At 36.5% G+C, this 27,685-nt stretch overlaps 1 protein-coding gene, 1 long non-coding RNA gene and 1 pseudogene across 4 annotated transcripts; all 3 read left to right on the top strand.

Moving 5' to 3' along the window:
* Positions 1-11,362: 11,362 nt before the first annotated feature.
* On the top strand, positions 11,363-16,342 carry LOC120076525 (uncharacterized). Its single transcript, XM_039030379.2, has 2 exons — positions 11,363-11,670; positions 15,805-16,342. Exons 1-2 carry the CDS (start codon positions 11,512-11,514, stop codon positions 16,201-16,203), a joined length of 558 nt encoding a protein of 185 aa, XP_038886307.1. The 5' UTR covers positions 11,363-11,511; the 3' UTR covers positions 16,204-16,342.
* Positions 12,016-14,947, top strand: LOC150036922 (uncharacterized; annotated as a pseudogene). The gene is made up of 3 exons (XR_016529147.1): positions 12,016-14,030; positions 14,314-14,398; positions 14,733-14,947. The product of XR_016529147.1 is annotated as an uncharacterized LOC150036922 (transcript).
* Positions 16,343-25,687: 9,345 nt separating the features above from the next.
* On the top strand, positions 25,688-26,977 carry LOC120075213 (uncharacterized). 2 transcript variants are annotated; one of them, XR_016528894.1, is made up of 3 exons: positions 25,688-26,169; positions 26,283-26,352; positions 26,665-26,977. It is a non-coding gene; the product is annotated as an uncharacterized LOC120075213 (long non-coding RNA). The 2 variants fall into 2 exon arrangements; XR_005481224.2 differs by lacking the exon at positions 25,688-26,169 and having other exon boundaries at positions 26,216-26,352.
* Positions 26,978-27,685: the final 708 nt, after the last annotated feature.

Here is a 27,685-nt window from a genome sequence, read left to right as displayed (position 1 = left end):
CTATTTCCTATAGCGCCTTCATGATTTAAATGACCCTCCATTGATTTCCTTTAGGTCAATCTCAGTCTGGAAGTACATAATTTTGCCATCAAACACTTCTTTCCAACCATGGTTTACAAGTAGCACTTACAGTTCCTTCTGATGCTTGACTTTGTCGTTTGCCACAATGATACATGTTTCATACAATGCAATGATGTCTCACATACCTTAGTGAAAAGACCAGTGCAACTTACTAATGCAACTCTAACTCATATCGACTTTCTGACCCAACACCCTTAGGCTTCCCAAAATCATGCTCTGATACCAAGCTATCATACCCCGTTCCAGATTTCTCTTCTCTCCATGACATCTAACGTCCAAACTCTTAACGTTCAATTGGTATTGTTATGATGCCTTAAACCTTGAATTTGAAGAAATTGGGATCTTAAGTCAACTATGAAGTTGATTAAGGGTTAATTTGAAGTAAACCCTAATTAGGGTTAATGAGAAAAATTGAGAAAAATTGGAATAGAATTAGTTCTTATTGAAGATTAATTTTAAGGTCTTGAGTTAATTTTAGAGTAATTAAGTGACCAAATTACAAAGCAAACTCTACCTTAGATCAAATTAGGGATTTGACAAAAGTTTAAGTGAAATTGGTTATACTTGAAGATTAATTTTCAAATAATTGGATTATGGTCATGTGAAGGATAATTAGAGGATTATCAATATAATTTTAGGATAAACGGGAGATGGAGAAACCGAAATTATGAGGAGGAGCCGATTAACAGTGAGTGGTCTATTTTCAAATGTTTTGGTATAGAAAGTAATTATATATGATAGTATGCTATGATTTATGAAATGTGATGGCATGATCTGTTTTACTTGACAAATATTTCAAAAATGTTTAAATCAGGATTTCTGAACTCTCATTGGTTTATATGAACCTGTTTTATAACAATGTAGTTTGGAACCAAAGTTTATACAATTGTGACTTGTATGGTTTTATATGAAAACCTCTTGATGTTGAATTTAAAAATGCTGAATGTTTGTGAAAGTGGTTTCAAACTACTAATTCTTGTACTCGAGAGATGGTTATTTTCCTGTGCTACTTGAATGTGTTTCAGTAGCATCGCTCAGGCGATCGGGGGGCTACCGGGGTCAGATGTGGCCAGAGTATACCAGGAAGTCCAGAGGAACCTGCGCCTGTAGCGCCACCCAGGCTATTAAAGGGCTACCACCGGGGTCAGATGTGACCAGAGTATATCGGGAAGTCCTGAGTAACTTGGGCCTATGGTGTGTATTTATGCTTAGCCTTGAGGCAGCTCTGTGTGCACGTATGACCTTGTGATTTGGTTTACACCGCGGGGGGGATTCTTTGTCCAGAGTAACCCATCGTTGTAAACGAGTATTTGGGTACAGAGTTGGTGTGATTTTCTGATAACGACTGAATGCTTTATAATGTGTTTATGAGAGTTGATCATGCCACTTTTTTTTTACTAGCACGTGTTTGAGATGCTGTTGAATCTTTTATACTTTGTTCAATGGTTTACTGAATGATTTGATAAACTCTATTGATGATTTAGAAAGCGATAGCTTATGTTTATATTAAATTACCACTCACTGGGCTTTAGCTCATGCTTTTCATGTTTTATGTTTTTCCCCACCCCCAGGTAGCGACAAGTTCCTGGTGCCTGCTGAGTCGTCAAACGCCATTAGTGTTATTAAACATCTGTTGTATTGTTTGTGCATGTATTTGAGAATATTCCAGAACAGCTAGAACTTGTGAGTTACATGTCATGGGAGGTTTTGTTCAAAATAATCCTTATTGTTGGTTTGTAAATCTCTTTAAACAGTATTGTGATTTAAACTGAATCAAATTCCTAAACTCTGTCAACAAACATGGATTATTTTTTAAAATGGGTTTGGAAGTCTGGGTTTGATCTTAAGTACAGGATACGTTAAAAGTTGGGACGTTAGATGTCATGAAGAGAAGTGATGTTTAACGTCTTCACGCTTCGTTCTAGGTTAGAAAGGAAATCTGGAACAGGGTGTGACACTCATAATAGAGAAAAGATTTGATTTATAGAGATTATGAATCAGAATTGTTCATTAGAGAATCAATAGGAACTTTAGGAACAAGATGTATTCACAGGGGTAAAACGGTATTTTTGACCTACCTGTGATTACGAACAACCTGTGAAGGATCGACTTATTGATGATGGTTATTAAGTGGACATAATATATCTATAGTGAGAGGAGTTCAGCTATGGGCTATAGTGGAGTGTCTCATTAGTTAACGAACGGGGGATAGATTGGACTAATGAGTTTAGCCGATTAATCTCAAATCGTTGAAGCCCATGATCTATAGGTCCTCGAGGTCCCCCTACTAGCTTGTAAATGGATAAGTTTTAGGGTAGCTTGAAAAATTAATTTGAAACGTTCAAATTAAACGGAACAAGAGAATATATAAATATATGAAGATGATTATTGTGAAAAAATTAATTTAATATTTGATATTAAATTAATTAATATTTTAAATTTATTTATGAAATTAATTTAAGAAAATATTTTTTGAATTAAAATGGTTTAAATCATTTTTTGTTTTAAAAGAAAATGGAAAACCGTTTTGCATGGTTGCACAAAATGGAGATTAAATTTTCTCCATTACCTTCATCTTCATCCTCACACAAAGGTCATTATCCTTTCTTGGAGAGTTCTTCAAAGGTATGATCTTAAAACTCACTTTTTAGAAAAGCATGCTTTAGTTTCTGGCAAAATCAGTGAATTTGAATGCTTATGGATCCTTGATACTTCCGCTGCATGTTATTTAACTCTTTCACATATAAGGGAGCACAGTCCACATAGTAAAGTCGTGTTGCGTGAGCTTTCCAATGAAACTATTGAAACTTCAACAAGAGTTGTTGAAGAGCTTGCTTCATCAGCAAGAGTTGGATGATAGTTCATCTAGTAGATCGGTTCCACCTCAAGAGCTGAAGGACCCTCGACATAGTGGGAAGGTTGTGAACCCGCCTGTTCACTATCTGGGTTTCACAGAAATCCTTGATATGGTAGCAGATGGCGACGTTGATAATCCATTATCTTATCAGAAGGCAATGGAGGATGTAGACCGGGGTGAATGGGTCAAAGCCATAAATCTCGAGATGAAGTCAATGTACTTCAACTCAGTATGGGATCTTGTAGATCAGCCTGATGAGATAAGACGTATAGGTTATAAATGGATCTAAAAGCACAAACGGGGTGCTAATGGGAAGGTGCAAACCTTCAAGGCTCGACTTGTGGCAAAGGGTTACACCTAGAAAGGGAGTCGACTATGAGGGGACTTTCTTGCCTGTTGCCATGTTAAAGTTGATCTACATCCTTCTGTCCATTGCAGCTTATTATAATTATGAGATCTGGCAAATGGACGTCAAGACGACCTTTCTGAATAGAAATCTTGAGGAGGCCATTTACATGGTGCAACCCGAGGGATTCATTGCCCAAGGTCAAGAGCAAAAAGTTTGGAAACTGAATCAGTCTATTTATGGGCTAAAACAGGCGTCTAGCTCTTGAAACATACGGTTTGATACTGCGATTAAATCATATGGCTTTGACCAGGACGTTGATAAACCTTGTGTCTACAAGAAGATCGTCAACACTTTAGTAGTTTTCTTAGTGTTATATATAAACGATATACTACTCATTGGGAATGATGTAAGTCTACTGACTACAGTTAAGAACTTGCTAGCGACCCAATTCCAAATGAAAGATTTGGGAGAGGCTCAGTTTGTTCTGGGTATACAGATCTTTCGAGATCGTAAGAACAAAGTCCTAGCACTGTCTCAGGCATCATACATTGACAAGATATTGTTTAAGTACTCGATGCAAGATTCTAAGAAGGGCCTACTACCGTTTAGGCATAGAGTCACTTTGTCTAAGGACATGTGTCCTAAGATGCCTCAAGAGATTGAAGAGATGAGATGGGTCCCATGTGCATCTTTCGTTGGCAATTTGATGTACGTGATGCTTTGTACTCGACCAGACATCTACTACACTGTGGGCATAGTCAGTAGGTATCAGTCTAACCCAGGCCAGGGTCACTAGACAGCAGTGAAGAACATCTCAAGTATCTTCGGAGAACGAGGGACTACATGCATGTGTATGGATCTAGGGATTTGATCCTTATTGAATACACAGATTCTGACTTTCAGTCTGATTAGGACTCTCGCAAGTCCACTTCAAGGTTAGTCTTTACTCTTAACGAAGGAGTTGTAGTATGACGAAGCACTAAGCAGGGGTGCATCGCTGACTCCACTATGGAGGCGGAGTACGTAGCGACTTGCGAAGTTGTTAAGGAAGTCGTCTGGCTCAGGAAGTTATTGACAGAACTGGAAGTTGTTTCAGATATGTCTAGGCCCATTACCCTCTATTGTGACAATAGTGGGGCAGTGGCAAACTCCAAGGAGCCTAGGAACCACAGGCGCAACAAACACATAGAGCGGAAGTATCACCTAATCCGCAAGATAGTGCATCGAGGAGATGTGATTGTCACGAAGATCGCTTCGGAGCACAATGTTGCTGACTCGTTTACGAAGGCTCTCATGGCTACAGTGTTTGAGGGTCACCTTTAGAGCATGGGTCTACAAGACCCCCGTTGCTGGACTAGGGCAAGTGGGATATTTTCTTGTGTTAGGCTTTTATGCCCTAGTTTATTGTTTTGTACTTGTTTTTGTACACCCTATTTTGCTTTAGGAAAAGTGGGAGATTGTTGGGGTTGATGCCCTAAAGTCTCGTGTCCTGTAGTTTGTAAACAGTTTGTACAAACGCTTGTGATGTATAATATATGATATTTACTTCACTTCTTCATTTTGCTCATCTGAATGTTTTATTTTCTTTACCACAAACCAATAAACCTGAAATCCCTAATTATTTGTAGGTAACTTAAGCATGTATATGGTGACATACAAGTGGATCATGTCTTAAGTGATAACAAAAATGGTCTGTAGTATATGGATATAGGAGGGAAATCTTATCCTGGTAATGCTACGAATGCGGCCCGCTTTATGGAATGGTCACAAGTGTTGTGACTTGTCACAGATGGTCTGATCCTGATCATTCGTGTAGGGGACATGCGAGCGGGGGCGCCCTATACAAAAAGTTTGTATAAGACCTGAGCACGAAGTGTTAACGTCTCATTATATAACACCGTTCATAATAGAGACTTCATTTCACTAGGATGGCCATAGGTAACATGACCTCAATCTTGAGTGAGTTGGTAACTCCTGTCATTGAGGGTGGTCCTCTGATTTGCATGGGTGCGAGTGGCCATGCCGCCGACTCAAACCTACCATTTTGGGGATTCGTCTGATTTGGGAGTTGGGAATTCAGCTACACAAGAAGGAATTCACTCCTTCCCCAAAGCAGGGGTAAGTAGATAGATAGCTCCCTTAAGGGTTGATTCCAGGGCTTGAATGATGTGATGCCACACATCTTCTCATGGCCCAAGAGGTGTTCACACATAATTGGACTATGTTGTATTGTTCATTAGAGGGATCAGTGGTACTTAAGGAGTGAGATGTAACTACAGGGGCAAAATGGTAAATTGGCCCAACTATACTTACGAGCATTTGTGGAGAGTTATTATACTCATGATTGATTATATCCAATGGACACATAAATATTTCTGTGGTAAGAAGAGTTCAACTGTCGATCTTTAGTGGAATGTCTGGCAGTTAGAGGATGGTGGATCTCGTGGCTAAAGAGTTTAGTCAGCTATTCACGTACCATTGGAGCTTCGAGCCATAGGTCCATAAGGTCTCCTTGGTAGCTTGGATAAAAGTTAAGAATCAGTTTTTGGGTCAATTTGAAATGTTCAAATTGACAAGAGGGAGTTCGATTATATATGATATAATTGAACTGGTTAATTATATATGATATGATAAAGATACATTATTTTGGAGAAATTGGATATAAATATGATTTATATTAAGTAGAGGAGAAAACATTATAGTAGATATGTGATATCAAACTATAAGTTAAGAATATAATATGATTATATTCATTATTTTAATAATTAGGCGGTTATGAGATAATTGGCCGAAGTTTTCTCCGGATTCATGTGAAAATGGGAATTGAATTCAGTTCTTGTAACTGAAGAATAAAATGATTTTTTTTTCATTTTCAAAGAGATCCGAAAATTCGCTCACAGTGTGAAAATCTTTGATCGCTTAGTGATGAGAGCCTATATGATAGTGCCCGCCTCCTAAACGATCGCACACCTGCGTTGTCTAAATGATCGCCCGTGATTATCTAAACGATCGCTTACCTTTGCTAGACGATCGCTTAACGTGTCGAGCGTAACTAAACGATCGCTTACCTTTTGATATACGATCGCTTAGCGTTTACTACACGATCATGTACCCCACTCTAAACGATTAAGCATACCCGACTATACGATAGTCTTCTCCTTTCTCCCACTTGCTTGTTTGTAATACACGATCACTTTTCCTCCTCCCCTTTACCAATTCCATCAAAGTCCACCTTTTGGATTCTCACTCTGAGAATATTGAGGGCTTCGAGTGGTAATGTCGTCCCCGGTTGCTTGGTGTTCATGCGCTGCTGATCATGTAGACGACCGTGGTGGTGCTGGGTGGTTGCTTACTGGACGAGAGGAGTTCACTCACGGTGAGATCGAGTTTATTGAAGAAAGTCTTCAACTGGTAAGTCCTCGATCTCTTTTGTATTTATCTTTTAAAGCATGCCAGTAATTAGTGTTTACAATGCATATCTGTTTGTTAGAATGTATGTGTAGTAATTCTGTCACAATGAAATTGGAAAGATCCGCTTCTGCTCATAGGTATTCTTGTTTAAGAGTTCCTTTAGGACTCCTGTTTAAATTCGTGTAGTCATGAGATGTCTACGATAAAATATATGTTATGTTATCGGGTGTCTAAGGATTTTCTAGCAGATGATGGATATGAAGATGGGCATTGGTTGCTATAAGAGGATTGGTAATTACTATCTTCACATCTCCTCCCAAGATAGAATGAGGTTCTGGGAGGGGGTGTGACACTATTCTGTTTAGACTTGCACTTGGGTCTAAATATGAAAAATTTGCGTTTAAAGTAAACCATTCATCTCATGTAGGATTCAAAGCACGAGGTAAAGCTATCATTCATCACACCATTTAAGAGCGCAACATCTATATTCTCATCTACACGTGTTTCATTAACATTAACTCCACACGTGGGTTAGCATTCTCTCTCCATGTCATCGAAGGTTGTTTCCGAGTGAATTTCCTTGGCACTTACAAATGTATGAGGTTTAGTATAATCATACTCTGAAAGGAGAAATTAGACATCATCATCGCTAATTAAGCATATTGAAGGAGAATCAATTTCCAACTTCTATTTCATTCTCATTAGAAGTTCAACTCTAACGAACTAACTTACGTAAGTTTATATACTAGATTTCTTAAATCTATATACATCAATGTGCTCGAAACTAGGATACCCTTAAAATGACCACCATTATAGCATTGTTTCGTGTCATCCCATGTACCACCATATTGCACGAATAAATGCCTCTTGTTCATCCTTAAAAAAATCATACAAGTTAGAAAAATTATAGTTTCTATAAAAATCTCACTCTTCTCATTCTCTGCTCATCACTCGATCCTTGCTCCTTGCCACCCGCTACTCGATCCTCTTTACACATACTCGAGTCCTTACCCTGTTCTTTCCTTTTTGAGACGTGCCACTAACACTTACTCACTTATCGCTAGTAATCATGATGCATAGTCACCCTCACACCCTCACACACACTCGTCCTCTTAGCTACGTTCAAACGTCTCACACAAGGTCGAGAAAATAAAAAAGAAGCTTATAGGTGTATATTTACTTACTTGAGGTGGGTAATTGATAGTTTATAAAGATCCAAATGCCTTTCTATCCGTTGATGTTTTCAAAATATTACAGGTGCACTATAATGAGTGCTCGTTATGGGAGGACAGAGGTACCACTCAAAACAGACGAAAAATGACAAATACTAGCACATTCAAAAAATGACCACATTTCAGTTTATGTGAAAAACTCCTGAAATTTTGTTTCTAACCAGTACATGGGTTCAGTTTATGGAATATTGAAGACTCCCCCAAGAAAAATTGAAAACCAGTGACCCAGACTCAATTTTTTTTAGGTTTAAGCTAGTCATACAATGGTTTCTATGATTTTTTACGTGGATACACCTATTTAATTCAAGGATTCTGGGTTCAAAATTTTAGGTTCATAGTGAGTTTAAATGTTTTTAGAGTAATTTTCAAATGTTGTGTTACGTTTATTTTTTATTAATAGAAAAATTACTTCACTTTTCATTAAAATAATTTGAGAGGGTTGTGGGAATTGTCAGAAAATTTTCCTTTGTGTATGTTCGTACAAGAGAATTAGTTACAGAGCAAAAGGAACGTGACAAAACAAGCATCGAAGAGTGAATATCTAACTAGTAAGCATCAAAGAATGAGCACTTAGCATATTTTATCAAGCAACGAGTATGTACTTAACCATACAAAAAGTTAGTATGTATTGTGGATCGAGGGATCAAACATCGAGCATCAAGTGGCCTTCTCAATATGCATGCTCACAGGTGGATCTCAAAGGTAAATCGGTCAATTCACATGGTGCTGGTGTAAGCAGAAGGTTAATTTCTATTCAATTTGAAATTGGTGACCATTTTTCTTTTGGACCCTAATAAGGGGACAACAGTATAAAAACTCAATTTTTATAGAAAATCAAACAACCAAATCGATGATTCCTCATTGTAATGAAGGTGAAATAGAAGCTCTTACTTGACATAAATTCTCAAATGCTTCCCATTCTCTACTTTTCCATGTTGCAAAGCCTCGTCCAAAAGGTGGAAGAAGGTGGAGGAATTGCTAGCAGAGGAGTTCTTGATTGAACCCAACCCTCTGGAATCACAATCCATGCAAGCTAAATCATCTAGAAAAATAAACTTCTTATCACTAGTTCCAACCTTTACTTCCATGATATCACCCACCAAGATTATATCAATATTCTCAAAAACCCCTGTTTCTTCCGAGCCAAAAAATAGTTTTGCAAGCATTAAATCAATTCTAGCTACCGCATCGGTAATTTCCTTTCGAAATTTTGTTGTTTGGTGAGGGAAGGGAAATGACCGTGGGAGGAAAATGTGAAAGGAAAGAGAGAAATTAGAGTTTAAAAAAAAGAAAGAAATATGAGAGAGAAATGAAGTGAAATGGATTGAGTTTGATTTTTACCTCTATTATAGTTCAAGAGTCTAAATTTTTAGGTTTGAAGTTTAGAAATACAATTTTTACACTTTAAAAATTGGAAGGTATAAGGTTTACCATTGAAGTTTTAGAGTCCAATTGTAATGAACACTATACTTGAGAGCTGAATTTTGTAATTTGCACTAAATAATACTATTAAAATAAAGTAAAATACATTTTGATACTTGAGGTTTGAGTTTAAGCTTTGTGGTCGGACCGAAGAATGGGCGTCGTAGACCTCTCTCTAATAATTATATAATATTTATAATTCACTAAACAAACTACTTATACTATTGAGTAGCACAAACGGCAAGTCTGAGATCGAACCACGAGAAAGCTCGAATGGTTTGAGTGTTTAAAGCAAGGAAAATAAAATGCAAAAATTTAAATTGTGAAAAATTGAAGTGCAGGAAGGTAAGAAAAAAAGGGCTAGTTCATGATTTAGAATGCAACTAATGTTCAATTAATCATAAGATTACTAAGGATTATCTCTCTCAATTTAATATGCTTAGTCAACTTGCCCAAATAGTCAAGGCAATCGTCCTAATTACTAATTAATCCCCTTAATTAAAACAACTGCTCTATTAAATTGAATTCGATGACATCCATAGAAATCTTAGATTTACTTTACCCGATGATAACGCAAGTGGAAGGTAAAGATACTTAGATTTTAAGAAGTTGGATTAAATCTCATTTGGGCTTCCAAATATAGGTCGTGCATACAAAAATCCCAAGTAAATTTCTTGAAAAGTTGTCAGAAATAACCCTTAAATTTTTTCCCTTTTTCACAACTAGCACGAGTATTCGTTGAAATGGTTTTTCTCAACCTTTACGATCGAGATCGACCACCAAATGAAAAATTAAGGGTCTATTTGGTAGAAAATATAGATTCTTTTTTATGTTTTCAAATTATCTGAAATCAATAAATATGTGTTTTGCAAACAACTCAAATTCTATTTTTGAAAATTATTTTTGGATTCTGTTATTCAAATCGTGCAAATTTTAAAAACAACATTTTTATGTTTTTATTGTATCCAGATTTTGAATTTTATTTAAAATGCAGAATTATCTTAAATAAAGATAAAAACATTTAGAAATACAATATTATAAACTCATTCATTTTCTAAAACATATATTATGTATTAGGTAACATGTTATAAAGTCTACATCATTACATTGACATCTAATTTTGATAATATTTTTTATGTTAGGGACTAAATGGTTACAAATTTGAAAGTATAAGGCCTAAATTATTAGATACTAAAGTTTAAGGACTAAATTGTTATAAAATTAAAAATACAGAGACTAAATCGTTACATCGTCTTGCTTGCTTCTGGCGAAGCTTAACGCACTAGATAATCGACATTATTTTATGGTAGGAATACAACTTTTTAGGCCGACCACAATACAAGTCATGAGCAATAGCGAAGCCAAGCCATATAAAGGCGAGCAACCCAACTAGCAATAGCAAACGGCCTACCTATAGCCTCTTTTTCCCCTTACTTACTCCCTATTCTCTCTTAAAGACAAGCTCATAAAATGGAAATTCTTCACTTTTTCCTCCGCTCAAAAGGCAAGGGGAGTGAATTCGAGAACTTGATTGACATTGAAAGATATGTGTACCAAACAAGCAATATATCGATTGATGTACCAGCCAAGCCAGCTCGACCGGGATATTTGATTGGACAGAAGAACAATGGATTGAACCGGACAGGACAACCGGGAAGGGAAGCCTGACATAGATATTGATTTAAACAAAGGAACTAAAATCAAACCGATACCAAAAACCGTAGAGATGGAATTTCAGATTGAACAGATGTAACTAAAGTGTTACTTTCATAAAGGTTTAGAGACAAAAATATTTTTTAACCTAAATTATACAATATTACGAAATAATAATTATATATTTTTTAACATAAATTATATTAATAAAAAAAATTGTATGATTCTAAATATCGACTAGTTGTATAATTTATAAATATATAATATTAGAAATATTTTAAATAATTCTTTAAATTAAAATATAATTTCTGAATCCGTTACCAAATATATGTCTAAAAACATGAGTCATTTGTTTTCAAAGTCTACCAAAACTTGCTCTAACACTTTTTTTTTTTTTTCTTTTTAAACTCTAACATCCAAATTATCGATTTAACCGATTCCCTCACAAGTCGCACACTCACTTCCACCCAAAAGCCGTGGGTGGATGAATGACCTGAATCTGAACGATGGCCTTCACAGCAATATCTTCTTCACTGCCGTCTTGTTCTTCTGTGCGTTCAGTTCCATTACCGAAATCATCGTCTCTCTCGTGGGCATCTTCATTTCCGCATGTTAGCATATCCAGAGGCTCTCCTTTCGCCTCTTTCAGTCCCGCGCATGCCAAGGTACAATTTCTTCACTGCCATCCTACTCGATTCCCCATCTATTCCGGACGATATCTTATTTACATTTTGAAGTTTATAATTTATCGATTGTGGGCCACGAATTTCTCTATTGTTGTTCACTTTTGTTGGGAGAAGCAGAATTATTCGCGACGAAGTTTAATCTGTGGTGGGTTTGCTGGTAGTTGTGTATTCAAGCCAATAGTCAATACGAACTCCACCATATCGCAAGTTTCCTAAAACTTGCTGCATAGTAAAGAATAGATATACTCATTACAAAATGAGAGGCATAGAATTGCATGATAATTTTAAAGAATTATCATGAGAATTTTTCAGGATATGGTTTGAGAATTTGAAAAGAATACTACGTGCGGTCATTTTATGAGCATAGTGGTACTGTTAATATGGCTGGAAAAGGCAGAAATGACAGTCCCATGGTGTACAGAGTTCTCAACTATTTTCTGCTTCGTTCCAGGTCAAATGACTTTATTGCTATTGTTGATCTATGTCCCAGTTCCACATCTTTCAAATACTTCGTTTTCGGCCTTCTATTTTAGTTGGGTGTGAAATTGAGGACAACATTTTGAACTTAGAAATTCGTGACATAAATGGCCACGAACATTTTGAACCCATGATCACTTAGTTAAGTTTGTGAGAAGTTTCCTCTATGTTAAAATCCTTGGACTCAGCTAGGTTACGTTAACAATTTTCCGATTTGAAATGTGGAATATTCAGGAAGATTTCCATTGAACCAAGTATATACCTACCTTTTTGAAGAAGAGGAAGAGAGAACCTCCTTTTGGTGGCAATGCTATCTGATGTAGGGATACTTTGGGAATTTAGATTGGCTGTATTTTATTTGTTTGTTTGTTTTATTCACTTTCCATATTAACATTTTAGATTAGGTGTGACAAAACCCTTCTCCTTTGGGTATATTTAAAGGAGGTTAGATTTAGTTCAGTTAGTTAGGTAGTTTGGTTGTGAAATCACCTTTTGCCTTGGATCTATTTAAAGGGAACTTGTTACCATTTCATTCATTATTCACATCAATAAAACTCCTCCAAGAAGCTCTCAACTCTCTTTCAAGAATTGTATCACTATCATTGTTACACGGCTTTCATGGTGGTTATTTTCCTTGGTTTATATCATACTATCATTTCAAAAGTTAGTTGCTAGCTGGCAAGCTTGGATTTAGGTCTAAAACTTGTGTTGTGGCCTGTGATTATGAGACTCTCTAGCTACATGGATAATAGAACTTGTGCCAATCTTCAACCTTTGGCTTTTCTCCCTTTTAGGCTAAAGATACAATAGAACAAGGTCAACAAGAAGTGCTTGCTGATTCTCCTGTTGAAAATGCCTCAGTCATTTAAATTCTAATGATGGCTTGCTATTACGGTAAGATCAATGATGTTAAAGTAGAAGGCAACACTAACTATTCTAGAAGCTTCTTGAAGTATCTACATAACTTAAATGTGAATATTAGACATCTCTAGATGTATCTAGAAGATTGTAAATAAGTATCTCAAAAGAAATGTTGTAGAAACATCCTAGTATTTCTTTAGGCTCCAAGGAATTCTAGAATTTCTTTAGATAAGGATAAACCTCATAGAAGTATTTAGAATAGTTTAGATCCTAAAAGAGCTTATAGAAATCCTCTTGCTTGAGCTGCAAGGATCTCACGGAGTTGTATCCCACTTCTAAGTCAAGAAAAACAAAGGAAGAAAGAAGCAAAAGCTAAAGAGTCAGAAAAACTTAAGAGTGATGAAGAGTGAGTGAGTATTGAGAGAGTGAAACATTATTCTCTCAAAAGTGTGCATCTTTGTACTTTCTAAATAAAAATTTCTTTCTTCCAAGTATTTGTCTCTATTCTTTTGGTGCCAATTTCTTCGGAAATGATTCAATATAGAAACACCCTTTCAATTAAGGGTTTCTGCCTCTCTGAAAAAACCAAATGTCCTTTGAATGTAGAGGGAAATTGGTTTCTTTTTCTTCTCTTTTTGATCACGTGCCAATTTGAGGAGAGATATAGATAAATATATGACTATAAAGGGTGTGTTTATTGAAAGATATCTTGAAACGTGAGGTAGTTTTCCGTCCAAGTTTTTTGGCAACTTTTAATTGCAGATCTAGTTCTCTCACACCCAGCCCTCCAATTAACCGCCAACGCCTCTCTCCTCTCTTGCACAGCCGCTGTTGTCACCTTCCTCTTACTAGGAAATGAGCTAATCACAATGCCCTTCACCACTAAAAAGAAAAAGACCAGAAGGAGAGCTCTAATTGAGCATGGAAAAGTACTCTGTGACCTAATTTGCAGCAAGCAAAGAATGGGGATTTTTCATTTGACACGAAAAAAAACAAATTTTGTTTGAAGTGTTGTAACTGAGTTACTCAAGTCCCTTCAAGCTGAGGGTCGGGCAAAACTGGTTCAACACCAATAGAACAAATGCAAGAAATTCTACATGTCAAAAGATTCTGAAACCAGCAAAAGAGTTGCCTGCGGAGATTGGTACTGGGATGGAATTCTCGATACTGAATATTTTAATACCTCAAAGGTTCAAGAACGATTTAGAAGAAGGTGGTTATTACCACTGAAGGAATTGTGAACTCTTTCAAGAAGAGGGAAGCTTCTAAAGTGGACTTGTTAAGGAGAAAATCGAAGAGATTGTAAATACTTTGGTGTTGGACTGTGAAGTAATGGAAGTTGAGAGCAATGTCACGGGAGAATTTAATTGTAGGGTAATTGTAATGGGTAGCACTTTTAGGGATTATTATTAAGTGTATACTGTATAGCAACATTTTAAAAGAATTGCAAGTATAGCAAAATCTATCAGCGATAGACCCCTATTAGTGATAGACTCTATCGTTGATAGACTCCTACCATCGATGTAGTTTATCACTTACAGACTCTAAAAGTTGGATCTAAATTTTGCTATATCTACAATTTATTTTTGCATTGTGCTATATCTGCTAATACTTTGAGCCAAATTGTTATATTTGCAATTATCCCTTTAATTTATTCCCGTTGGGAATTTTTGTTTGAAGTGTTGAAAGGAATTCCAGAACAGGGAAAATGGCTTCGATTCTTTGTGCAGTTTGTCCATGGAGTAGTTATTGTACACTAAACGACATCATTTTGACAAAGTCAGTGTGTATATTACACCAAGTGGTTAGACTTTTAATTTATTTTTTTATTCAGGAGTCAGTAAAATTTTTCATTTGTTTAGGTCAAACAGTATGTGATGGTGAAGATTCAAATCGATGACTTTTTGTTTGAGGTCAACATGCCTCCCTAAGTTCAAGTACGAATGGCTAGATTTTTAAGTGGAAGCTTTTTCAAAATAAGTATTGTATTATGAATAAAGTGGAAGGGGTTCGAAACGATGTAGAGTTACTAAATGCCTAATTATTTGAGCTATGCCAAATTTGAGAAATTAAAGAGTTTGTGCTCTGGTACCATGTGCAATAAAAGAGAGAAAAGTCTTTTATTGCTTAAGTTTAAAGAGTTCATTGCTTAAGTTTCTTTTTGGTTTTTGCTTTAATTACTACTTATGCTTTAAGTCCCTTATTTTGGTTTATTATTGTTTTGTTACATTCCATCCTACTGTATCTTGGAACGTTAGTCTCTTTTCATTCTGTTAAGGAAAAGTATATCCCTTGATTAAAAATAAAAGAATAAAAGAGGGAAAAGTATTTGCTTGGAAATTATGTGAAAAGGTCAGTGTACGGCATATCGATTGGTATTTGATATTTAAAGATAACAAAACAACGTGTCACAAAAGTACAGAGCAAACAAATAACAGAAAAGATTCTTCAAAAATACAAGAAAGGAAAATATAACAGAAATTACTGAGGTATAATTATTCAATCGACACGTTTTCAAGAAAAAAAATTATTGCAGATGTACTTATTATCCCGTCATCTTTGCCTTATTTTAAAAATAGCAAGTTCTTTCGTTGCTAGCTTTGGCTAGACACTATATAGGGTAAGGCCTACTTTATTTAGAGCAAGACCGTGTAACTTGTAAGCACATTTAGTCAATAAATCCATGCCTGTTTGTATTCACTCTTTAAACAGAGCCAGATAACCGTTAAGATTTGCATTTCTTTTGATAAAGAGCCAGCATGTTTACACTTGTAGGTTTTATTTATACAATCAGCTTGGACAAGAAGGTCTCGAGGGGAGGCTGCAAAGCGACCAAACAAAAAATCATGGAAACAAAGGACAGATATGTATATGAGGCCATTTTTACTAAATGTTTTCTTTTCGAAGAAATTTATCCATGCAAAGGTAATGCATAGAGGAACTAGCAAAGTGATATCAGTGGCGACGACAAATGCGAAGGATCTTAGAAACAGTCTACCATCTCTTACAGATCACAATGCATGTAGGGTAATAGGGAAGCTTATTGCAGAGAGATCAAAGGAAGCAGATGTATATGCAATTTCGTACGAGCCTAGGAAGGATGAAAGAATTGAAGGTAAACTTGGCATTGTTATCGATACCATTAAGGAGAACGGGATCTTGTTTGTAACTTGAATTTAAATAAGGGAAGGATAATAAGACGAGAAACAACTTATCTAGAGCCTCTTAGAGGCAGTAGATGATGGTATTGTAAAAGCGGACATCTTCCTGTTTAATTTGTTTGAAATATCCGAAGCTGTTGCTCTTACTAAAAGCTGTCTTACATGCTATGCTAGAACACTAGTTTATTTAATTAATTTTATGATTCTATTAGCAGACTAAATTTATGATTTCTCTAGATAATCCAAAACTTAAAAACATAGTATTTATCATTTCTTTAATTGTTATATTTTCATGTGCAACTATACCATTTTCTTGAGATAAATAAGGTGCAATCATTTTATCAATAATGTCATTTAATTCACAAAATTCTTTAAGAGATTCATCACTATATTCATTCTCTATCTGATTTTAACTTTTTAATTTTTTTATCTAATTGATTTTCTACTTGTATTTTATATTTCAAAAACATACGATCAACTTCATCCTTTAATTTTAAAGCTAAATTTTAGTAAATTAATTCAAATAATTTTGTGTATATAGTAGTGACATGTTTAAAAGGTTTTTTTTTTTGGATAAATTTGCTTCTAACATATAGAATATCTACCATCCTCATGTGATTAAGATGTATAGATAAGATTTAATGCTTTGAGTTTTTTATTGATACAACATTCACATGATGTAATCTATCATGTCACACATCAACAAACTCAACAGTATAAGCAAAATTGGAAACATTAATAATGATGTTTAAAACAAATAGACCATCAACTAAGTCTCCCCTTACCAACAAAGTCAACATTCTTTTGTGTGGATAACCATGTCAGCTTCTAGTATAATTCTAAGCCTAGCTGATTTAACAACTTCCAGACACCAGGTTGCTACGTAACGAAAGTATTATACAGAATATCATTGAATGATAAAGTTTTTCCATAAGTGAGTTTTAAGAGAACTTTTCCTTTTCCAAGTACTCTTGTAGTAACAGAGTTACCCAATGAACATACACTCGCGCTGACAGTACCCTAGAAGTCATGAAAGAGTTCTTGGTTTGAGAAAAAGTGTTGAGAATCCAGTCAAATTTGTTTTCCACTAAATTGGCCAACCACAATAGCTATAATGTCATTTTGCTCAGCAAGATTTGCTTGTGAGGCAGGTCGTTGATCTGACCTATCTTTCTTTTGGTTGCACTGGTAGGATTTGTGCTCTTGTTTACCACAAACGTAGCATATCGACATTGTCTTCATTCCTCCCACCAGTAGCCTTGTGATGTCCCTTCTTTTGAGATGATTTATCTTTAACAAACTACTTATTTTTACTTTTAAACTTGTCTTTGTTAACAATAGTAGATCAACCAGGCTAGTATTAACTGAATTTAAAGTTTCAGAAACAAGCTTATCTTTCTGTAGATTGGCTTCTTCAGTATGCATGTGACTAATCAATTTCTACAGTGTTAAATTCTTCTCTTCTCTTGTGTTTCAGGTGATTATGGTAATCGCTCCAGGAATGAGGAAAATTTTCAAGCAACACATTTGCTTGGAGAATTTCACATATCTTCATACCTTTGATCATTACATTTGCCACCAAATTCTCGTACTCATGAACTTGGTCCATAATCAACTTGTCATCCACTATCTAGAAATGCACCCACTTGCCGACAACATGCTTTTTTTTGGCGTGCATCACCACTTTCATATTTGGATTTTAAAGTGTCCCATATTGTTTTACTGACTTTTGAACTACAAACAAATCAAACAATGTGTTGTTCATGTGGTTGAGAAGATGACCCTGAATTGTTTTGTTGTCTTTCTCGTATTTTTTTTTATCTATGGCAGGAATAGATTTGGACTGACCATATTCTGTTGGATCTGCAACTTTGGATCTATTTGGATCTTTGGCTTTGGATACATTTGAATCAATCACCGTAGTAGCCTTATCTTTGTCAAATTTGTCGGAGATGAGGATGTGATCGACCTTTAATTGCTCAAAGAAGATCAAGAGCTTTTAAGATTAGCATCGATAATTGGATTTGTCCAATGGCTCCAACTTTGACAGATTTGGAAGTACCTTATCGTTCTTGATCGATGTTTGGAATGAAGAATGAGTGAAGCTCAAATTTTCTTTCAATTTGAGGACTAAACGTATATCATTGTTGTGTAGTGGGAGATCCACTGCATTGAAAGAAAAATTTGATACGACCGCAGTGCTAAATCGCGGTTGCCTATTACTTCCCAACATTTACACAACCTTTAAACTCAGGCGTGCACTTGCCAAAGAAAGGAATGGAATTGGAGGAAAGCTTGCTTTGAAGAAGAAAATCTTGATAAAAAAAAATCTATTTTTAGATTTGAGAATATATAAGTGTATAGAAGAAGAAGAAAGGGGCAGATGAAAAAACGATTAGGTTACCCGAATCCACTTTCCCGCCTGATCGAATTATATGGCGGCAACGCATGTGTGTGTCGAAAAAGTTCTTACTTCCACCACAACCACAATTTGAAAGCTCACTTGCATGTCTTTATATATATACCCTATTAGCAATGTTAAAATTTTCAAGGTGGGACAAATCCCTTTTCTTTTCCTTAAGCTTAACTTTTGTATTTTGCTATGGGCGTTGACCAAGTCATTTCCAATTATCTCCTTCTTCACATAACCTTTCACTCGCCGTTCGCACATTACGTACATGGCGGGTCTATGCAACTCAAGCTCCCAACAACGACAGCCAAAGAAAGAATTCACAGGCAAAACGAAGAAGAAGGTTGGGTTGGAGACCCTACAGTAAGATAAAAATCATAAATTACATACTTGTAATCATAGAAATCAAATTCGAAATATCAATTAAAGTTAGACTATACCATTGCTAGCTTATCCAATGCTTTAATTCGTGTCTTGATGGAAACACAAACTTCTTTTGTTAGGCTAGATATCCTAAACTCTTTGTAAAAAAAAGAAAAAAGAAAAAAAAATTCTTCGTATATTATTCTTCCACAGAGAAGAATTATAAGGAATATATCGATTTAAATAAAAAATCTAACCGTGTAACCACTCATAACTTAAGAGAGATTTTTGGGTAGTAGACCACTAACCAATGGTAGGAGGGAAAATCAAAATTTTCAAATTATTATATACATATATGTATATGTACATCTACATAAGTATATGTGTGTATGTATACATATATGTACACATATACATATATACATGTGTATATGTATATACATATATAAATAAATTAAATAACTTACATTCTCCCAGTTGGCCATTAAATATAACAAAAATCTCCAAACAACTTTATCCTCAAACAAATTAATTGAACACAAGAGTCGTGGTGACAAAATCTCTTATATGTCAAGAATTACCTTCCATGTATTACTATGTATTCAATCTACTTGGAAGAGTACACTTTATGTGACTAACTATTTCATTATGAATGAACTTCTAATGTCCATTTAGGGTCTTACTTTATTTTAGTTACCTTACTGTAAGCTCGAAACACTATTTTCTCTACTTAAGTAAGTAATTAGTATGATAATCAAGATTAAAAATAAGTTAATGTTATATTGTGAGGGAAGTTGGAGAATGAGAAAAGTAAAGAAGAAAGTTCTACCTATTGAAATAAGGCTCTTGGGTAATATGCTAAAGAGCACTTGGTGAAGGAAAATTGGCCAAGTATGGAAGCCAATGCTTATGCACATCATCGCATACCATTGATCGGTCAGCTGCATGCTTATTCTTCAGATGCAACTGCCTGCTTATTCATCAACAACACCATTTCTAGATTTCAACTTCCACATTAAATAACTTACAATCTAGTCCAATCTTTACTAAATTTCCTTCTATGAACTTACTCATAAACATCTTAACTTTCTTACCTTAAATTTTGAGCATCAAAATCCTCTTGCCACACTAGAAATCCTTCAATCTTTCAAGCTAGCCCGAGAACTCTTTAAGATTTGAATCCTCTACCATTTCTTTTAACTTAAACCTTCAATTGCTTGAATCTCATCCTGGCAGCCCAAAATCATCTTTAACAGCGATCAAGTTTCAAGTGCATAGCAACTCTTTAGCCTTAGCACGGTAAAATGGCAAAACAGTTTCCTTCTTTATAAGGCCTATTTATACTTAGGCTTGCATGGAGAGTTGGCTTAATTAAGTGCCAACTGGCCTATTAATCTTTAGTTAACACTTCTAAGGTTGCCATTTAGCCCACCAACCAAATGATTAAGTTGATCTTTATCAATTGTACTTCATCTCATAGGGTTTGCTTCCACTCAAACCTTTTCTGACCATTTTATACTCCTATCCATCATTGCATCAATCCATGATAGCCTTGTTTGTTAACTTCTAAGTCTCTCAGCCAACACTTACTTTGCGACTCGCCTAACACACTGCCTTAGAATCCTCTCCGAGTGCCTGCTTAGGCAACTAAGCCTCTTGCACAACACCTACATTTATCCTCACCAATCTCATATGAGATTGGTTGCATACATCTTTACCAACCTCAACCAACTCTTACCCACACGAGAGCCAGCTTAACTTCTTCTATGGCCTTCACCATACTTCATGGGTCATACTTAGCCGTAATGTCCCTTTCTTGGACTTTTGGCCACATAACTTGACATGTTTGGCCACATAGCCTAGCATGCCTTCACTGCAACAGACTCTTCGTTTCCTTCTAAGGGTCAATTCCTCTCTATACTACTCGAGAGTTCATCATCCCATACTTAGAAACTTTTCCTTCTTCCTAACATATATATAACACATTAACATTATACTCAACTTGGCTTAATACATTAACATTAATATGAAGGAACTTTTAGAGAAGAGAACCTTGAATGGAAGCAAGATCAACCAAAAACCATTTTTCATTTAATATAAATTTTACAGTAAACAAGAAACAAGATATGCATTTGTTTATAAATTACAGCATGCTAATGAAAGGTTGTTAGGATACTGATTCTTGAAATTCTTTATTAACGTAACGAGTTGGTACAAACTTCTGGAATAGCAACTAAACGATGAGCAAACTTTTTATTAAACGATAAGAGAAAAACAGTGACTAAATGATCGTTTAACAACTCCAAACGATCGTTTACAAAATTCTATACGATCGCTTAAAGTCCCTACACGATCACTGAGTAACACTAGACGATCACCCACAAAACACCCCACAATCGCTTACAAGGTACTATATGATCGCTTACAAAACATTACACGATCATTTACCAAATACTGTATAATCGCCTACCAAATGTTGCACGAACACTGAGCTCTGCTACACGATTAGTAGAAGTAGACGATACGCGACACACTACGATGAACTCTCCACGATAGAGACTTCCAAACTCTCACTCTCGAGAGCTCCCCTTCCTCACTTCTGATATTCAGACTTCACTGTCCTCCCTTCTGGTTTCTCCCTTCTTTTTAAACCTCAACTTCTCCCAACAGCATTGACAATAATCCTTAACCGATTCAACCACCGACTTCCCTTTTTCTCTTTTATTCTTTCTTTTTTGATATTGCAACATAATTAGAGACTTATCATTACCTCCCCTCCACTTTTACCTTGTCCTCAAGGTAAAGTTCTGTTTGTCCAACTACCTTTTTTATAGTCTTCTTCATTTTCTCTTGAGCCACCCTCAAACGCTTTTGAAGTACTCGCAGGGCTTCATCCCATATCTTCATCGTACATTTCAGACTAACCCCTACCTTTGTCAGACTTGGATTCTCTTGCAGACTAATTTTCTGACCCTCATGAACAAATTACATTGTTAGGTTCTGCCAATCGACCTCTGTTTTCCCCCAGGGAGTGTAGCCATTGCATCCCCAAAATCACGTCAACACTTTCCAACTCCAATGGTATGAAACTGTCACACATTTTCCAATCTCCTAGCCTCATTTCCACATTTTTGCATACTCTCTTTCCTCGCAGAGTAGTTCCAGATCCCAAAACTATCCCGTAATTGGTCGTGGCTGTGATGTTCAACTGCAGACGATTCGCTAGACCCTCTGATATGAAGTTATGTGTAGCTCCGCAGTCTATCAACACCACTACCGATTCTCCTTTGATATCCCCTATAATCTTCATTTTTCATGGGTTTGTCAATCCCACAATTGAGTTCACTGACAGTTCAACAATAGATGAAATTTCCTCACTTAACGTCAGCATACGCAATTCAAACATTTCTTTTCTTACTTCGTCATCTTCACGCAACTCCCACTCCTCACCCAACGCCTGCACCACAAGCAATCTCAATTCTCTCAACTCCCACCCTTTGCACTGATGTCCAACAGTGTACTTTTCATCGCACTAGAAACAGAGCCCTTTTTCTCTCTTCGACTGAAATTCAGCATCTGTTAATCTTCTTGCTGGAATTTCTCTCTAGTTATTATTATTCGATGTTCCTCGCAAGGTGATGGTCCTCATCGAAAATGGCTCTCCAGTCTTCTCTCCCTCTTTTGGCTCAATTCCGCTTGCTGATTTACTCACATTTTTCAGTATTGAGTTTTGAAGAGTTCGAATTTTGGAACTTACCTTCGCATGTTCGCGCTCGTCCTGCTTCGACTCGCGCATTTTCTCTATCTTCAACACGTTGTGCCAGCGACATCATTTGTGTTAACCCGGTGGGATCCCAACATTCAACTTCTGCCTTTATCCATGGCGTCAAATCGTTCATGAATGTCTCCTCAAGAACTTCGTTTAGTAGATGTGGCAGTGGCACTACTAACTTGTCGAACAAATTTTGATATGCCTCCACCGTCGTTTCTGTTTAATAGCCAAGAATCTTCCATAGATCGATCCCTCTCTTAAAGATCAGAATCGCACTAACATCCTTTTATTCAAGTTTTCCCAGTCTTTGAACGACTCTCTACCTTCCTTCGGCCGGTACCAATTTAATGCGGCTCTGTCGAAACTCACAATCGCCACCGTCATCTTCTCAGATTCAGTCAACTTATGAATTTGAAAATAGTGGTCTGCTCTGAATAACCACACGTCTGGATCGCTTCCGCTAAACACCGGCATTTCTACTTTCTTGAATTTTCTTCGGTCGCAAATCGCATCTTCTTCAGCAGTTTTCACCAAACTATTTGCTTCGCACACATTATGAGTATTCGATCTTTTTGCCTCTTCCGTTACTTTTGCCTTTCCCTTGGCCATTTCTGTAACATAAGAAATGAGTATTTGTTGATGTTTCTCTGCCTGCAATCCCAAACTCTCAATGCTCTTCGCTAACGATGCCAGATTCTCTTCTATAGTTGGCAATTTCTGTATTTCGACTCGGAATCCCAAGATCTCTTGTTCTAATAATTTCAATTTCTCCTCAAAAAGTTTCTGAACCATGCTTGTCCAGGTGATTGCTCTGATACCAATTTGTTAGGATACTGATTCTTGAAAGTCTTTATTAACGTAACGAGTTGGTACAAACTTCCGGAATAGCAACTAAATGATGAGCAAACTCTTTATTAAATGATAAGAGACAAACAGTGACTAGATGATCGCTTAACAACTCTAAATGATCGTTTATAAAACTCTATACGATCGCTTAAAGTCCCTACACAATCGCTGAGCAACACTAGACGATTGCCCATAAAACACCCTTTAATCGCGTACAAGGTATTACACGATCGCTTACAAAACATTACACGAACGCTTACCAAATACTATACGATTGCCTACCAAATGCTACACGATTGTTGAGCTCTACTACACGATCGCTTAGTAGAAGTAGACGATGCGCGACACACTATGATGAACTCTCCACGATAGAGACTTCCGAACTCCCACTCTCAAGAGCTCCCCTTCCTCACTTCTGATATTCAGACTTCACTGCCCTCCCTTTTGGTTTCTTCCTTCTTTTTAAACCTCAACTTCTCCCAACAGCATTGATAATAATCTTTAACCGATTCAACTGCCGACTTCCCATTTTCTCTTTTATTCTTTCTTTTTTGATATTGCAACATAATTGAAGACCTATCAAGGGTTTTAGAAACCTCACCTTTGAAGACCTTTCTTCAAGAATTTCCCTCGAATAGAACACGAACCACTTGAAGACTTTCTCCTTTAAAAAAACTTGAACAAGTTCGAACACAACCACAAAGGTTTCCTCAGTATTCTCAAGGTGAGAACCCAGGAGTGGTGGACTTTGGCTATTTTGGATTTGATGGAATTTTGTGGAGAGGAAGAAAGAATTGAAAATGTTCACCAACAAAATTCAATTCACACAGACAGAACTGTTTTGTCTTTTCTCTCGATCAAATTTGACTCTTTTAGCAAAAAAGAAGAAAAAACCTTTTCTTTTCTACATGTCAAATATAACCACCATCCACGTAAAGAAGGAGAAGGGAGTTGTAACTCCCTCTCTTATTATTAAAATAATAATTAATATAAATATAAATATAAACATGATAACTAACTTATCATATTATATATATATATATATATATATATATATATATTAAATTATATGTTATATCAAATATAACATATAACCCATAGTTTTAATATTGTATCACATACAATATAAGCCATAGTTTCTTTTCTCCCTTATATGACATTTAATATAAATCATACTTATATTAAATTTAACAACTATGAATCTAATTCATAGAAACTATATTTGAATCCCATTCAAATATTTAATTCGTCTCATTAAGCTATAATGGTTTTCCATTATCATCTTCTTCATGCTCACATAAAGCCCACTTCCTCTTCTTCATTAAACTCCAAGCATGAGCTGCAAGCCATGCACATTTCTTCTTTGCATGTTCATCTGCAATAAATAAAGAAGAATGGAGTGATTTGGAGGCATGCATTCTACAGAAATTTTGAGAGAAAATTTTGACTGAAGAAGAGTTCTTCAAAAACTGGGTGCTGTGAGCTTCTCCTTCGGTTTTATATTGCTTCAAGTTGTTCTTGAGTCCCACAACTCGGTCTAAAGCTCCAAGAGGATAGTGGAGAAGATCTTGAGGTAGTTCATGGTGATCTTTGGAGAAGATTGTTGCTATTTGATTAAGATCTTGAAGAGTTCTACAAAGGTATGATCTAAAACCCTCTTATTTAGATGAGCATGCTTTAGTTTCTGCAAAAATTAGTGAATATGAATGTTTATGGATCCTTGATTCTTCCGCTGCATGTTATTACACTCTAACATTAACCTGATTCAAACCCTGAATACATACAATCTCAACATTCAATGCATAGCTTAACCAGAACTTTATTATATTAACATAACATAAGGTTTACAGGACTATTTACATTACAACATACAACTTTTACACAATGAGCCCAACAACATATCCTAGTCCCTGAACACCCACACATGTGTGCAAACATAAAGTAAAACAACAATTCTGTCTTCCATCAACCTAAGTCTTGAATGGCAGAGCAACACCAGAGACGTCTTCTGGGAATTGACCACTACCTGGGGGAGGGGAAACATTTAATGTGACGTCCCAAAGATTTGTACATTTATTTAAAAAGAGTTATGGTTAATTTAGGAGAAGGAAAAAGGGAATTAGGGTTATAAATGAGATTTGGGGACCTTGGGTTGCGTGCAAAAGGAAAAAAAAAAAAAAGAGAAAACAAAATTTTTTTCTTCTCTTCTTCTTCCTGCGTCCAGACTCGCGAAGCGCCTTCACAGTGCTCGTCCGACGCCGCTTCCTCGCTCCTCAACCCAACACGTCTCGCCGATCGTTTTTTTCTCTCTTCCCTGTCCGTCGAACCGAAGCGACGAGCGGCGAGCCGATCGCCTTTTCTTCCCCGTCCGTCGATCGATCGTAGGTTCTGGTCATTTCGACGACTTGAAGCTTCGACCGCCTCCACCCGCTCGATCGTGGGTCTCCAACAGCGCAAGATTCCAGTCGTTCCAGTCGCGCCGAGTTCTTCGATCGTTTTCTTCCGTCTCCGTTCTCCGTCCGCCAGCTGCCGGTCTAAACCCTAAGCGCCGTTCGCCTGTCGCCGGTTCTGGTCGCTGTAAGATTGCGGTAGTTCCGACCGATTTGTCTGTTGGGAAAGTTCAGTTCCTTTTTTTGGCAGCCCATTGTCATTTAGGATTCTTGAGCCTAAGCCAACCTTCACCTATGGAATTTGTTTTCAGGAATGTGTGGCGGTGAAGGAAGTTTTCGAACGGAGTGAGGGTTTGTTTTGGGACAGTTCATTATCTTGAGGTAAGTGGTTTACTTTGAAAAATTATGTCATGTATGAGTAGACTGTGACAATGTAATAAGGCTTGATGTATGAGTAGACTGGGATAATGTGCTAAGGTAGGTGTATGAGTAGACTATGATAAAGTCGATGTATGGGTAACTATGCTGATTCATGGCCTTGATTGCATGCTTATGCCTATCTGAGGAATTAGTTACAGGATTCACCACTTGTGTTTATGCCTGTGACCTTGCGTGCCTTCGGGTCGAACCCGTTATGCAGATCACTGAATGGGCCCACTTTTATACTCACCATTTTATTTCCCTATTTTTCAGGTAAGGGTAATGACAGACCGGCGATAAGAGAGAGATCTGTGACCTGGCCATTAGGACGACTGACTGAAGCACTTAATATCATGTTTTTTTGGAGTCTGGTTTAGGAGATAGGCTTTTTAAACTCTATGCAAAATTTATTAATTTTATTATTTGACTATTTAATTGTTTTCATTTTAAAGTTGGGTTTAGGGGTATCCTGAACAGTAAATTTTTATTTTATTTTATTTTTGTTTTAGTTTATTTATTATTATTTAATTCTGTTTTCTTATCTTTGCTCATTTGAGCACTATTAAATAAAATTTTGGCTTTTTTATTTGATGGTTTAAAAGAAAATGTACGGCTAAGCCTATGCATGCATGAAGTAGCATCCTAGAAATAAGTAGGAAAGTAGGGTCGTTACATTTGAAAACATGAGCTAGAAGCCCAGTGAGTGACTAGCTTTTAAAATAAACTATGCATTGAAGCTGGAAATCAATATTGAAAGCTTAAATTGAGCATAGCTTAATAAACAGTAAGTATATAAAACATAGTGCAACATAATACATCACAATGTATTCGCACTAGAATATAATCGGCTATTTCTCATCTGAAAGTGGCTTGTAAGCTCTACTCTCTACTCCATCCCCATTGGTTCACTGTATGGTTAGGGAAGGAAACCCCTACTCCAACCTTCTACTCTAAGTAATCCTTAGGTTAAGGTGTGATGACGGTCGTCCACTACCCTCACCTAGTTCTACTCAACCAATCCTAGGGTTAAGGTGTGACTCCTCTGTCCAACACCTTCCTCAAGTGTGACGCCTCTGTTCAACACATGAGGTATGGCTCCCAGGATTAAGACATGACTCCTCTGTCAATGTCTCCCCTCAAGGTGTGACTTCTCTATTCATCACCTGAGGTGTATGGCTACTCTGTCCAAGTCCAAATAGCCATAAGCTCTCATAGCCCGACTTCCAGTTCCAACTCATATCTAGTCCTTGGCTCAAGTACCTTCTCCTCCGGTCCCTCAATACTGAGACTCTCA

Source organism: Benincasa hispida, chromosome 4 (genome assembly GCF_027475165.1).
Source record: "Benincasa hispida cultivar pf3 chromosome 4, pf3_genome.v1.1, whole genome shotgun sequence".
Lineage (NCBI taxonomy): Eukaryota > Viridiplantae > Streptophyta > Magnoliopsida > Cucurbitales > Cucurbitaceae > Benincasa > Benincasa hispida.
Note: the sequence above shows the minus strand (reverse complement) of the source record. Positions and strands in the feature narration are given on the sequence as shown.

Excerpts from the sequence above, each read along its gene's own strand:
- LOC120076525 (XM_039030379.2), top strand. The coding sequence starts at position 11,512 with ATGGCCTTCACAGCAATATCTTCTTCACTGCCGTCTTGTTCTTCTGTG. Across the intron at positions 11,671-15,804 it reads TCAGTCCCGCGCATGCCAAG|GTTTTATTTATACAATCAGC; the intron begins GTACAATTTCTT and ends TTACACTTGTAG.